The 14,286-nt window shown below is 56.2% G+C and overlaps 1 protein-coding gene across 1 annotated transcript in view; it reads right to left on the bottom strand.

The window, feature by feature from the left end:
• Positions 1-1,156: 1,156 nt before the first annotated feature.
• The window catches only part of dhrs1 (dehydrogenase/reductase (SDR family) member 1), a 31,500-nt gene continuing 18,370 nt past the window's right edge, over positions 1,157-14,286 (bottom strand). Inside the window, 6 exon segments of the mRNA XM_072501365.1 lie at positions 1,157-2,057; positions 3,417-3,497; positions 8,344-8,417; positions 9,319-9,415; positions 9,418-9,457; positions 12,368-12,474. Coding sequence (XP_072357466.1) covers positions 1,921-2,057; positions 3,417-3,497; positions 8,344-8,417; positions 9,319-9,415; positions 9,418-9,457; positions 12,368-12,474 — 536 coding nt within the window. The 3' untranslated portion in view covers positions 1,157-1,920.

The following is a 14,286-nucleotide window of genomic DNA, read 5'->3' as shown; positions in this document are numbered from 1 at the left end:
CGGATGGTGGGATTCTTCCGTCACTTAATAACCTGGGATTAGGGAATGGGAATCAAAACTTCAAAGGAAATAACTTGGTGGGACAATATTTGGATTGGGATCTAAAGCGGAAATACACCCTTGGGACAAGTCATGTTGCATTTTGTTATTATTGCGACTGTTCTCATTACCATATGTTGTGCTTTTCTGACAATTATGTTTAAAATGGAAAAAGGCAAATGGAAGTTTGTTTAAATGCGGAATTAGTAATGAGGTTTAAATATGTAATTGAATAAACTTTGAATATTGTAAGGAAAGTATGCATCTCTGATTCACTCTGGGCAATAGGGTTGTGCAAACTAATGATCCTATGCTTTTACACTTATGGGGTCACAGGGGGAAATGTGGTACTGGAAACAGGCTGAGAAGATACACACTGGCCCTGAACAGAAACGGTCTCATGAGGCCCTACTGGAAGCGATACAAGCCCTCTGCAAGAGCACTCAAGTCAATGCATAATAAACATGTTATCGCCACATGGACTTTGTGATTACCCACTCCAAAGAACAAGACCGTGCTATGAATATGTAACAAACTTCCAGACACAGGTGATCAACTTTGCAGCAGGACGAAGAACAGACAAAATAAGTCATCAGACTCCTCAATGAGCTGATGGCTGGTCAGACAAAGGGAGTTTCAGAGGACAATGGGTCTTGATTGAACCACCATCAATAAACAGGAGATATCCTGTCTTTCCCATTAACCAGTTGGGGTTTGGATGGGACAATGGCCGGTGGTGGGTGTATACCAATGACTCTAGCAGACCAGTCTAAAGAAAGGAACATCGAACAGATCCTCGGGGATAAGCTGGGAGTCCCCCAGGCACAACCATCGCAGGAAGGGCCCTGGGTTTCGAACCCAGAGAAGATCGAGTGATCGAAGCCTGCCAGCCTCCTTTACCAAGTGTGGGTAAAACCCAAAGCTCAGCATTGAGTCTGAGTCATATTTGGTTGAATAAGAGAATTGTGAATAAAATTGCGTTAAACCGTGAACCTGTGTCGTCTTTTGTTCATCACGCAAATAAGGGCACCTGGGTAAAACCTTTTGAGTAAGTAAACTGGTCGGAAGTATCAGAGGTTTTACAGGTACAACAATGGACAGAAGCAAACTGCGGGGGTTTATAAAAGATCTGTTTTATTGCATCGAAAATCTCATAATTCTCAGGTAAGCAAGGCAGTCTTGAGCTTCCGAGGTCCACTCTCAGAGCACGACAAGGAAGTGGGGATGCGGGTGCTGGTAGTTGTAAGAGAACTTTAGCAATCATCCCAAATTTCCATTTGGACGGTTATGCCCGACAAGCGTGCCAGGAGGCGTTTGTGGCAACTTTGTACCTGCGGAGTGGACCATGGATCCCTCGGGGTCTGGCCGGGACCAGGGGAGGCCCCGGGGCACTGTTCATTTTTTGACCGTGCGCCATGCTGGGGGTTCGCAGCAGTTTCAGGGTGTCCCCCCCCCCCCCCCCCCAGTGGGAGATCATAGTCGTGCGATCCTTCGTGTCGCGGCCCGAAGGCGGCGGCAGCTTTGCAAGAGTCATGTCAGGGAGGCAAGGTTTGACAGTGTGCTGTTGGGGAGGGGCTAACAGGGTCTGCCCGTCTCCGTGCCACCCTGAAGTGACACCCCCCCCCCGCCCTCTCCTCAAACCCAGCCCCACGGCCTCCAAACTGGCAGACAGGGAGCACAGGAGGAACATTCAATGGGGGGCAGCAAGCCAGCAGGGCCTGCGGCGAACACCCAACGGACCACAGCATCGATCGCAACCCCCTCCCCCCTCTCCCTCTAGCATTGACGGCACAGATGGGGGGGGGGGGGGGGGGGGGGGGGGGGGGGGGGGGGAACGGAGTAGGATGGTGGGGGTGGTTGGGAGCGTTCAAGGGGAGGTGTTTAAAATTTATTGCCAGCCAGGGCTAAGACCCACTTGGGGATCTTAAGGAAGCTGGGCGTGAAGGTGGCGAGCCAGGCCAGGCTTGGCAGCTGCTGCAGGAGGAACTTGAGTGACCGATAGTGCACCAGAGCACGGCCTGAGGAGCGGGGGAGAAAGAGAGAATTGGTCAACGTCAGAGTCACCTCAATCCCGGAATCACCATTGCAAGCTTCCCTCTTTCCGCACCCGCCCCACAAAGATCCCGATCTTGTCACTAGTGGACAGAGTCGCTTGACCCCTGATTTCCTCCCCCACAAACTCAGCCCCCCTCCCCCCCCCGAGGTTGACCCGTGACCACCAGCCCAAGGTCGGGATCGCAATAAACGATGCCCGATACCGATCCTTTCCCAACCCAGGTTACTGACCTGCCCCACGACCTTTGGACCCACCCGCCCCCCCTTCACCAGGCAATTGTCACTGCCACTCTTGCTCCCCTTTCACTTCCTCCCGCCCTTCTCTTCCTCTCTCTGCCTTCTTTCTCTCTCTCTCTCTGTCCCTTCTCTCTCTCTCTGTCCCTTCTCTCTCTCTCTGTCCCCCCTTCTCTCTCTCTCTGTCCCCCCTTCTCTCTCTCTGTCCCCCCTTCTCTCTCTCTGTCCCCCCTTCTCTCTCTCTGTGTCCCTTCTCTCTCTCTGTGTCCCTTCTCTCTCTCTCTGTCCCTTCTCTCTCTCTCTGTCCCCCCTTCTCTCTCTCTCTGTCCCCCCTTCTCTCTCTCTGTCCCCCCTTCTCTCTCTCTCTGTCCCTTCTCTCTCTCTCTGTCCCTCCTTCTCTCTCTCTCTGTCCCTTCTCTCGCTCTCTCTGTCCCTTCTCTCTCTCTCTGTCCCTCCTTCTCTCTCTCTCTGTCCCTTCTCTCTCTCTCTCTGCCCCTTCTCTCTCTCTGCCCCTTCTCTCTCTCTCTATCCCCCCTTCTCTCTCTCTCTGTCCCCCCTTCTCTCTCTCTCTCTGTCCCCCCTTCTCTCTCTCTGTCCCTCCTTCTCTCTCTCCCTTCTCTCTCTCTCTGTCCCTTCTCTCTCTCTGTCCCCCCTTCTCTCTCTCTCTGTCCCTTCTCTCTCTCTGTCCCCCCTTCTCTCTCTCTCTGTCCCCCCTTCTCTCTCTCTCTGTCCCCCCTTTTCTCTCTCTCTGTCCCTTCTCTCTCTCTGTCCCCCTTCTCTCTCGCTCTGTCCCCCCTTCTCTCTCTCTCTGTCCCTTCTCTCTCTCTGTCCCCCCTTCTCTCTCTCTGCCCCATCTCTCTCTCCGTGCCCTTCTTGCTCTCTGCTCCCCCTTCTCTCTCTGCCACATCGCTCTCTCTGCTCCTTCTTTCTCTCCCCCTGCTTTCCTTTGTTGTCCCGATCCTCCTCTTCGATGCCATGCTGTCCCTCAGGCGTTGACAGAGCGTTCCCATTGCAACCCTCGCAGGGATTCCCCCCACCCCTCACCCACAGAGATGTCGGAGAGATGGAGCAGGCCTGTGCAGACTCACCGTCTACGTCCTTGATCCCGTACTCCGCGGACAGGTCGCAGGTCATCAGCACTTTGCCCGTCTTCTTCATCAGGTTCTTATCTGGTAGGGGAGGTGGGGGCAGAGGGAGAAACAAGAGGAGGGTGAGAAGGGACAGAGAGAGAGAGAGAAGGGGGGACAGAGAGGAGAAACAAGAGGAGGCCCATTGAGCCTGCACCGACCCTCTGAAAAAGCACCGTAACCCAGGCCCACTCCCCCGCCCTATCCCTGCAACCCCACCTAACCTGCACAACTTTGGATACAGAGAGGCAAAATTAGCGCGGCCAATCCACCTCATTCTGGGGAAAATTCCCTGCGGATTATTTCTCTTTATCGGATACCTTCCAGGGTTCACTGGAAGAAAGAAAGGGAGTGCCTGGTCAGGGGGCATCAAGCCAGGCCCCCCAAATCTCTCAATTCAACGAAGAGAGGCTGACGAGGGCTGGGGTTATTCTCAATTGAGCAGAGAAGGCTGAGGGGGGGACATGATCAGCCCCAATTTACTCACCCACTCAGCACAGGATAAATCAACCCCCCCCCCCTATCATCCCAGGGTCCGATCTAGTGGATCAACCTCCTCCGACGCAAGTCCATCCTTCCTTAAACGTGGGGACCAAAAACCGTGCGCAGTATTCCAGATGTGGTCTCACCAAAGCCCTGTACACCTGTGGCAAAGACATATTTCATTCCTGGACTCTGATCCCCGGCAGTAAAAGCCAACCTTCCTGATCGCTCGCTGTACCTGCTTGCTAACTGTCTGCGTTCCTCATTCCACCATAAGTGGATAACTTCATGCTTCCTTACATTACACTACATCTGCCAACTTGTTGCCCACTTGCCTAACCTGTCCTTATCCCATTGCAGCCTCTGTATCCTCCACACAGCTTACCTTCCCAGCTATCTGTGTCCTCCACACAGCTTACCATTCCACCTATCAGTATCCTCCACACAGCTTACCTTCCCACCTATCTGTGTCCTCCACACAGCTTACCATTCCACCTATCAGTGTCCTCCACACAGCTTACCTTCCCACCTATCTGTGTCCTCCACACAGCTTACTTTCCTACCTATCTGTGTCCTCCACACAGCTTACCTTCCCACCTATCTGTGTCCTCCACACAGCTTACTTTCAAAACCTATCTGTGTCCTCCACACAGCTTACCATTCTACCTATCAGTGTCCTCCACACAGCTTACCTTCCCACCTATCTGTGTCCTCCACACAGCTTACTTTCCTACCTATATGTGTCCTCCACAGCTTGCCTTCCCACCTGTGTTCTCCCCACAGCTTACCTTCCTACCTATTTCTGTGTCCTCCACATAGTTTACCATTCCATCTATCTGTGTCCTCCACACAGCTTACATTCCCACCTATCTCTGTGTCCCCCACACAGCTTACCTTCCCACTTATCTGCGTCCTCCACACAGCTTACCTTCACACCTATCTGTGTCCTCCACATAGTTTACCATTCCATCTATCTGTGTCCTCCACACAGCTTACATTCCCACCTATCTCTGTGTCCTCCACACAGCTACCTTCCCACCTATCAGTGTCCTCGACACAGCTTACATACTGCCTATCAGTGTCCTTCCCACATCTTACCATCCCACCTATCTGTGTCCTCCACAGGGCTTACCATTCCACCTATCTCGGTGTCCTCCACACAACTTACCTTCCCACCCATCTGTGTGTCCTCCACACATATCTGTGTCCTCCACACATCTTACCTTCCCACCCATCTCTGTGTCCTCCACACAGCTTACCTTCCCACTTATCTGCGTCCTCCACACAGCTTACCTTCACACCTATCTGTGTCCTCCACATAGTTTACCATTCCATCTATCTGTGTCCTCCACACAGCTTACATTCCCACCTATCTCTGTGTCCTCCACACAGCTACCTTCCCACCTATCAGTGTCCTCGACACAGCTTACCTTCACACCTATCTGTGTCCTCCACATAGTTTACCATTCCATCTATCTGTGTCCTCCACACAGCTTACATTCCCACCTATCTCTGTGTCCTCCACACAGCTACCTTCCCACCTATCAGTGTCCTCGACACAGCTTACATACTGCCTATCAGTGTCCTTCCCACATCTTACCATCCACCTATCTGTGTCCTCCACAGGGCTTACCATTCCACCTATCTCGGTGTCCTCCACACAACTTACCTTCCCACCCATCTGTGTGTCCTCCACACATATCTGTGTCCTCCACACATCTTACCTTCCCACCCATCTCTGTGTCCTCCACACAGCTTACCTTCCCACCCATCTGTGTGTCCTCCACACAGCTTACCTTCCCACCCATCTCTGTGTCCTCCACACAGCTTACCTTCCAGCTATCTCTGTGTCCTCCACATTTTTGTTGAACGTTCTAAATTGTTACTTTAAGTGCTGTATATCTCTGACAGTGCCTTTCCATCGATTTACCCAATTCACCTTAGCCGCACCCAACCATCCCCATATCCACTCGGACCTCCAGCGTCAAGTTTGAGAACTGGTCATAGAATCATAGAATCCCTACTGTCCAGAAGGAGGACATTCGACCCATCACGTCTGCCACCGAACCTCTGAAAGAGCACCTTATCTAGGCCCACTCCCCACCCTATCTCTATATACCCACACAGCAGTTTGGACACTAAGAGGCAATTTACCATGACCATTCCCCCTAAGCTGCACATCTTTGGACTGTGGGAGGAAACCGGAAGCACCCGGAGGAAACCCACGCACACACACGGGGAGAACGTGCAGACTCCGCACAGATAGTGACCCAAGCCGGAATCGAACCCGGGTCCTCAGTGCCGTGAGGCAGCAGTGCTAACCCCTGAGCGACCGTGCCGCTCCCCCTCCACACCTTACAATGGACGTTGGGTGAGGGGGAAGGGGGGAGAGAGAGAGAGATGGTTGGTGGGCAGACAAGATGGCGGTACTGTTCTTTCTCCCGGCTGAGGCGCAGTGGTATTTGTCGCCGGACTGCGGCGGCTCAGTGGCAGAGTGGTTAGCACTGCTGCCTCACAATGCAAGGACTCAGGTTCAATTCTGGTCTTGGGTGACTGTCTGTGTGGGACTTTTTAGAGTACCCAATTAATTTTGTTCCAATTAAGGGGCAATTTAGTGTGGCCAATCCACCTACCCTGCACATCTTTGGGTTGTGGGGGCGAAACCCTCGCAGACACGGGGAGAATGTGCAAACTCCACACGGACAGTGACCAGAGCCAGGATCGAACCTGGACCTCGGCGCCGTGAGGCAGCAGGGCTAAGTCTGCTGTGGAGTTTATACGTTCCCCCCGTGTCTGCTTGGTCGTCTGTGCTCAGTTTTCCTCTCAGTTCAAAGATGTACGGTTTCGGTGGATTGGCCACGATAAATTGGAAAAAATGAATTGGGTACTCTAAATGTTTTTTTAAAACGTGATAAATTGCCCCTTCAGTGTCCAGTCGGTGGGCTATGGGGAATAGGGCGGAGTAGACATGGGTAAAGTGCGCTTTTGATGGGGTCGGTCCAGACTCAATGGGCCAAACCTCCTTCTGCACCGTAGGGATTCTGTGACTGGTGATCCAGACACCCTGGGTAATGCTCCAGGGACCTGTGTTCGAATCCACCAACGGCAGATGGTGAAACTTGGATTCAATAACAATAACAAGGCAGCACGGTGGAGCAGTGGGTTAGCACTGCTGCCTCACGGTGCCGAAGGTCCCAGGTTCGATCCTGGCTCTGGGTCACTGTCCGTGTGGAGTTTGCACATTCTCCCCGTGTCTGCGTGGGTTTCACCCCCACAACCCAAAGATGTGCAGGCTAAGTGGATTGGCAGGCTAAATCGCCCCTTAATTGGAAATAAATAATTGGGTACTCTAAATTTAAAAGAAAATAAAAAATTCTTAAACGCCCTCTGAAAGACCGAGCGAGCAACTTAGTTTATGGGGGCAATTAGGGACGGGAATAAATGCGAGCGCAAGGCCAGCGAACCCACACCCTCTGAATGGATGATTAGAAAAAATGTTCATGGAAAAGTAGAGCGAGAGAGAGAGAGACAGGAGGGAGGTAAAGAAAACAAAAGGGCGCGTGGGGTATGTGCCTCGGGGTGGGGCAGTGGGAACCCAACGTTACAGACAGTGCAGAAGGAGGCCATTCGGCCCATTGAGTCTGCACCGACCCACTTAAGCCCTCACTTCCACCCTATCCCCGTAACCCAATAACTCCTAACCTTTTTGGTCACTGAGGGCAATTTAGCATGCCCAATCCACCTAACCTGCACGACTTTGGACTGTGGGAGGAAACCGGAGCACCCGGAGGAAACCCACGCAGACACGGGGAGAACGTGCAGACTCCGCACAGACAGTGACCCAAGCCGGAATCGAACCTGGGACCCTGGAGCTTTCGTCTTATGCAGGGGGCGGTCAGTCAGTCATGGAATATAAATCCCCGACAGTGCGGAAGGCGGCCTGTCAGCCCATCGGGTCTGCACCAACCCTCCAAAAGAATGCCCCGCTGCCCCGTCCGATCCCTGCAACCGCAGAACCCCACCTGACCTTCGCACAATTCGGTGCGGCCAATCCATCTACCCTCATCAAAATATGGCACCAAGATTACACGGCTTGACAGGGCAGCACGGTGGCACAGCGGGTTAGCCCTGCTGCCTCACGGCGCCGAGGTCCCGGGTTCGATCCCGGCTCTGGGTCACTGTCCGTGTGGAGTTTGCACATTCTCCCCGTGTCTGCGTGGGTTTCGCCCCCACAACCCAAAGATGTGCAGGGTAGGTGGATGGGCCACACTAAATTGCCCCTTCATTGGAAAACATGAATTGGGTACTCTAAAATTTATAAAAATAAAAAGGCACGTTGACACCGGACCGTCTCGCTAGCGCGGCGTCCGTTTGAGCACCTCCGCAAGGTGAAGTATTCACACACCTGTAGCCAGGGCGACGATGCACTTTCCCGCTCATCTCAGGGTCTCACCGCTAGCAAATATGTCCACCATCTGCAAAGGGACAATACGGAGAGTTCAGCAACTCGCCTCCACCGACAGGGTCACACACAACGGCCACAACAAAATGGAGACCGTGTTCTGTCTGTCTGTCTCTCTCTCCTACCTGACCCATGCTTTCCTGTTTGCTCATCCACCCCTTTCCCCTTTCTATCTCTCACCATCATTCCCTCACCCACCTGCTCTTTCTCTCTCTTGCTCTCGCCCCCTTCCCACACCATCTCACCCTCCTTTCCTTCCCTCTTCACACTGTACACTCTCTCGAACTCTCTCCCTCAATCTTCTTCCTCTCGCTCTCCATCTCCTGTGTAACAGGCTGGAGAAGGGGCTGGATGGGCCTCCTCCTGTTCCTGTGTAACAGGGTGGAGAAGGGGCTGAATGGGCCTCCTCCTGTTCCTGTGTAACGGGCTGGAGAAGGGGCTGAATGGGCCTCCCCTGTTCCTGTGTAACAGGCTGGAGAAGGGGCTGAATGGGCCTCCTCCTGTTCCTGTGTAACAGGCTGGAGAAGGGGCTGAATGGGCCTCCTCCTGTTCCTGTGTAACAGGCTGGAAAAGGGGCTGAATGGGCCTCCTCCTGTTCCTGTGTAACAGGCTGGAGAAGGGGCTGAATGGGCCTCCTCCTGCTCCTGTGTAACAGGCTGGAGAAGGGGCTGAATGGGCCTCCTCCTGTTCCTGTGTAACAGGCTGGAGAAGGGGCTGAATGGGCCTCCTCCTGCTCCTGTGTAACAGGCTGGAGAGGGGCTGAATGGGCCTCCTCCTGCTCCTGTGCAACTGGCTGGAGAAGGGGCTGAATGGGCCTCCTCCTGTTCCTGTGTAACAGGCTGGAGAAGGGGCTGAATAGCCTCTATTTCCCCCACTAACCCCTGGGAGCTGTACTTCTTGGTGCCTCACTTACCCAGTTGCTCTGCTTTGCTTTTGACCTCCTTGTTAATAATCATGTCTGTCAAGGTCTCGGTGCGAACCGCTCCCGGCCACAGAGACACATATGTCACACCATCTCTCGCAACTCCTGGGCACAGTCCGCTGCCAGTCGATCACACTGCAGAGAGAGAGAGAGTTGTGTGAGGATACAATAGAGACAAAGAAAGAAGGAGACAGAGTAAGAGGGAAACAGAGAGAGAGTTGGGAGGCAGCGAGAGAGAGAGAGCGAGACGGGAGACAGAGAGAGAGAGACGGGAGGCAGAGGAGAGAGAGAGAGAGATGGGAGACAGAGAGAGAGAGTCGGGAGGCAGAGAGGGAGACACGGGAGGCAGGGAGATGGATGGAAGCAGAGAGAGAGAGGGACTCGATGGGCCACTGTAGAGATTCTATGGTTCTATGTAGTGAGAGTGTGAGATAGTGTCAGAGTTTGAGGAGATAAAGACAGAGCGAGAAAGTGCGAAGCCAGCATGCGAGACAGAGTGACGCAAATTGCAATTCTCCGTCACCACGACAGCGGTGTCAATGCGGTCCAGCACGCGCGTACAGGAAACATCGTTACGTACATTAGCGGGCTTGACCCGGTATTCTCCAGGCCCCCGCGATTCTCCACCTCCGATGGGCTGAATACCAGAGGCCTGACTAACTCCAACTTAGAATTTGTGAAACTGCCGTTGTGGCTAATGAGGGAGAGAGAGGAGGTGGGACACGGGAGAGGCGCGGCTGTGGGCTGCCTGGCACTGGGCTCAGGTGGGAGGTGACAGGGGAATGGGCCATGGGACTGGGGCGGTGTGCAGGCATGGACCGCCATTGTTGTGACCTGCAAGGCAGCCGTCTTGCTGCGGAGCCTACTGACCACCCACCTTAGCCCTGGTTCTGCAGAGAGTAACACAACTGTATGAGTGCCTCCCCCCCCCCCCCCCCCACACACAACCTCCACCAAACACCCACCACCACCCACACGGCCACCACCTACCAGTGGGCGCTACGCGGCCAACTCAAGGACAGCGCCCACTGTAGCCTCTACGGAGGTGCCGGGCGGGGGCCGCAGTGTACCGCTGGCAAGGGCAGCGCCAGCTGATGGTACCCCAGGCATCAGGAACGGGCGCCAGGGCCAGAGGCCCCCATGGTGCTGGGCACCGACGGGGCTAGGGGGCACGTGGGAGCAGGGTTCGCAGTGCCAACCAGGGCCACTGTGTAGCACACTGCACCTGGTTGGGCACGGGGATATGCACCATGCGAACATGTCGTCCTTTCACCCCCTGCAGACAATGGGTATTGGACTTCAACCAGCAATGGTGGCCTTCCTGCTGGTCGGCGCAGGCATGGGGGATGCACTGCGGCTGTACGAGCTGGAGCTGCCCGAGGTGGAGGAAGCTGTAGCAGTGGAGCCTGCCCCTGAGGAACAGGAGGCAGCCGCCCAGGATGGAGAGCCAGCCGCCTAACAGACCGAGGAGGAGGAGGAGGTGCCAAGGCAGCGCCACATGGGCCTCGCGTGTCCTGGCAGTTCCTGTCACTAGAGGACCTGCCGGACTGGGCATGCCGCCAAAGACTGCGGCTGAGCAGAGACAGTGCGACACATCTGCCAGATCATGGCGCATCTGGCACCGCGGGGAATGGGGAGGGACACCCGCTCCCGTCAAGGGGGCCATTGCCCCGAACGTAACACCACGGGGTCCTTCCAGGTGCCAAGGGGGGACCTGTCCGGGATCTCAAATCGCGGTGCACAGGTGCATCTGCGCCGTCACGGCGGCCCTGTACACCCTGCTGGCACAATACATCACTTCAATATGGACCGAACCCACCAGGATGCCAAGGCAACCGGGTTCGCCGCCATTGACGGGATGCATAGGTCCAGGGCATGATGGACAGGATGCATGCCTCCCTAGGAGCATGTGCAGATGACAGACCGATCTACACAAACCGAAAGGGGTCTACTCGATGAATGTGCAGCTGATACGTGACCATCAGATGCACATCATTCACCCGGGTAATCTGCACAACACCTTCATCCTGGCACACTCGACAATTCCTGACCTGTACGAGACGCCCGCCCCAGCTGGGGGGGGGTTGGCTCCTGGGTGGCAGACGTTATTGACTGCTGATGACACCTAGCCGGAGGCCACAGACCAACACGCTACAACAATGCCCGTGCAGCGACCAGCGGTGCTTCGGCATCCGGAGGGTGCGATCAGGTGCTGGACCGCTCTGGGGGGGGCCCCTCCAATATGATGTCGGGGGTCGTCGGCATCGTGCTGGCCTGCTGCGTCCTCAACTTTGCGCAGCAGAAAGGCAGTGCGGGGGAGGAGGAAAGGGAAGAAGGAAAGCCAGGCCTCCGCCGATGGAGAGGTTGCCGGGGAGGGCAAGGATGGGCAGGACATGGGGCCCGGGCAGGCATGGGAGGCAGCATGATGTGTGCGCCAGGGAACGCTCTGATCACCTCCAGGCACACCGGGGACGGGTGCCACGTCGGCCAGCACCTGGGCAATGCCGCAGACGTTCCCAGGCGTGGCCTGTTATGACTGGGCCGGGCTGGGGAGCGCCGCTGCGACTTCCAGGTGGCTCTGGGACATGGGTGTCTGTGAGAGGGCAGGCCCCGGCCTGGGCCTCGGCCCCCGCCTGCACAGAACCCAGGCCTTGGACATGCTGATCCACAGCCAAAACCGTCGCCCCAAATGCCTCCACCTTGGCCTGGGTGGCACACACGGTCGGCACCAACTCCTGCACGCGGTTGGACTCCTCCAACTGCGCCTGCAGGTGCAGGATGCTCGCCGACAACCCTCATGTCGTCCCTGGCTCCGCGGCTGCATCTCACTATCGATGGGACTGTCCGTTCCAGAAGCCCACCTGGACGGCAGCTAGTCCCTGGGGTCGGCCTGCCCACGGGTGCTCCTACCTCCACCTGCTGTACCAGCTCAGCCGCATGGTGCGCACGGACAATGTCCCAGGAGCCTCCTCACTAAAGTGCCCAACCGAGGCGAGTGTCTCTGGGATGACGGAGGGTGACGAGAATTACATGTCGTCCTCTGACCCGAGCTCTGGGGTGTCCTGAATCCCAGGTCGAGGGCTGGTGACTGAGCTGCTGACCTCGTCGCTGCTCGGCCCCCGGGGGCGGGCGGGGGCGTGTGTGGATCGGGTCTGAAAACGAGAGTGTTTAGACAATCCGACACATTCAGCCCAGGGCTGGCTAACTGGTAGCTTCAGTGGCCGGGCGGAGGGCCATCATGTGGTGCAGGGGGCAGCACCGGTGGCGCAGTGGGTTAGCCCTGCTGCCTCACGGCGCCGAGGTCCCAGGTTCGATCCCAGCTCTGGTCACTGTCCGTGTGGAGTTTGCACATTCTCCCCGTGTCTGCGTGGGTTTCGCCCCCACAACCCAAAGATGTGCAGGGTGGGTGGATTGGCCACGATAAATTGCCCCTTACTGCAGGCCGGGTCCGGATGGTGTTGCCCATGGCGCTGACCGCCCCTGGCACCGGCACGGCGAACGGCGCCGGTTCGGATGCTTCTTCGGGGCAGGGGGTAAAGGGTCACGCGCCTCTCCTCCACAGCCTCGAGGCGGGTCTCCAGCTCGGCATCCCGTAATTGGTGGTGCTGCTCTCCTCGCTGCCATCTTGTTGGCTGGGATGGTGCGCGCGAGGAGTGCAGTGTGTATATGTAGCTGCAGCTTGTCAGCCTCCTCTGTGTCAATCGCGAAACCGGCAAATCCGGCACCGCTTCTCACTGGAATGGATTGTGTTCCAGGTGGCGCCAGTCCTGGCCCCTCAACGGTAGCGGAATCGGTCCACGTGCGGCACCAGTTTTGTTTTCATGGAGCTCCACGAAACCTGCGCCGGCGTCAACACTTAGTCTCAGGAACGGAGAATCTGGCCCAGGGTGTGAGAGAGAGAGAGAGACGGAGTGTGAGAGAGAGAGAGAGTGTGTGAAGGAGAAACAGACAGACAGAGAGAAATATAGATGGAGAAAGTATGAGGGAGAGAATCAAAGGGAGACAGTGGGCGAAATTCTCCCGAAACGGCGCGATGTCCGCCGACGGGTGCCCAAAACGGTGCCAATCAGACGGGCATCGGCTGCCCCAAAGGTGCGGAATACTCCGCATCTTTGGGGGCCGAGCCCCAACATTGAGGGGCTAGGCCGACGCCGGAGGAATTTCCGCCCCGCCAGCTGGCGGAAACTGCCTTTGTTGCCCCGCCAGCTGGCGCGGAAATGACATCCCCGGGCGGCGCAATGCGCGGGAGCGTTAGCGGCCGCTGACGGCATTCCCGCGCATGCACAGTGGAGGGAGTCTCTTACGCCTCCGCCATGGTGGAGACCGTGGCGGAGGTGGAAGGGGAAAGAGTGCCCCCACAGCACAGGCCTGCCCGCGGATCGGTGGGCCCCGATCGCGGGCCAGGCCACCGTGGGGGCACCCCCCGGGGCCAGATTGCCCCGCGCCCCCCCCAGGACCCGGAGCCCGCCCACGCCGCCTTGTCCCGCCGTTCAAAAGGCGGTTTAATCCACGCCGGCGGGACAGGCAATTTATCGGCGGGACTTCGGCCCATCCGGGCCGGAGAATCCAGCGGGGGGGCCCGCCAACCGGCGCGGCCCGATTCCCGCCTAATATCCGGTGCCGGAGACTTCGGCAACCGGCGGGGGTGAGATTCACACCAGCCCCCGCCGATTCTCCGAACCGGCGGGGGGTCGGATAATGACGCTCAGAGTGTGTGAAAGAAACATACAGATAGACAGTATTAGAGACAGAGAATTAGCGAGACACACAGACAGTGTGAAAGAGAGACGGATAGATAGAGAGATGGACAGAGACAGTATGAGAGACAGATAGAGAATACGAGGGAGAGAATCAGAGAGACAGATAGAATGAGTGAGGGAGAGACAGACAGATAGAGAGTGTGTGAAGCAGAGAATCAGAGAGTGTGAGAGAGAGAGGCAGACAGATAGAGACAGTGTGGGAGA

The sequence above is a fragment of the Scyliorhinus torazame genome, chromosome 5 (assembly GCF_047496885.1).
Source record: "Scyliorhinus torazame isolate Kashiwa2021f chromosome 5, sScyTor2.1, whole genome shotgun sequence".
In the NCBI taxonomy this organism is placed as follows: Eukaryota; Metazoa; Chordata; class Chondrichthyes; order Carcharhiniformes; family Scyliorhinidae; genus Scyliorhinus; species Scyliorhinus torazame.
Note: the sequence above shows the minus strand (reverse complement) of the source record. Positions and strands in the feature narration are given on the sequence as shown.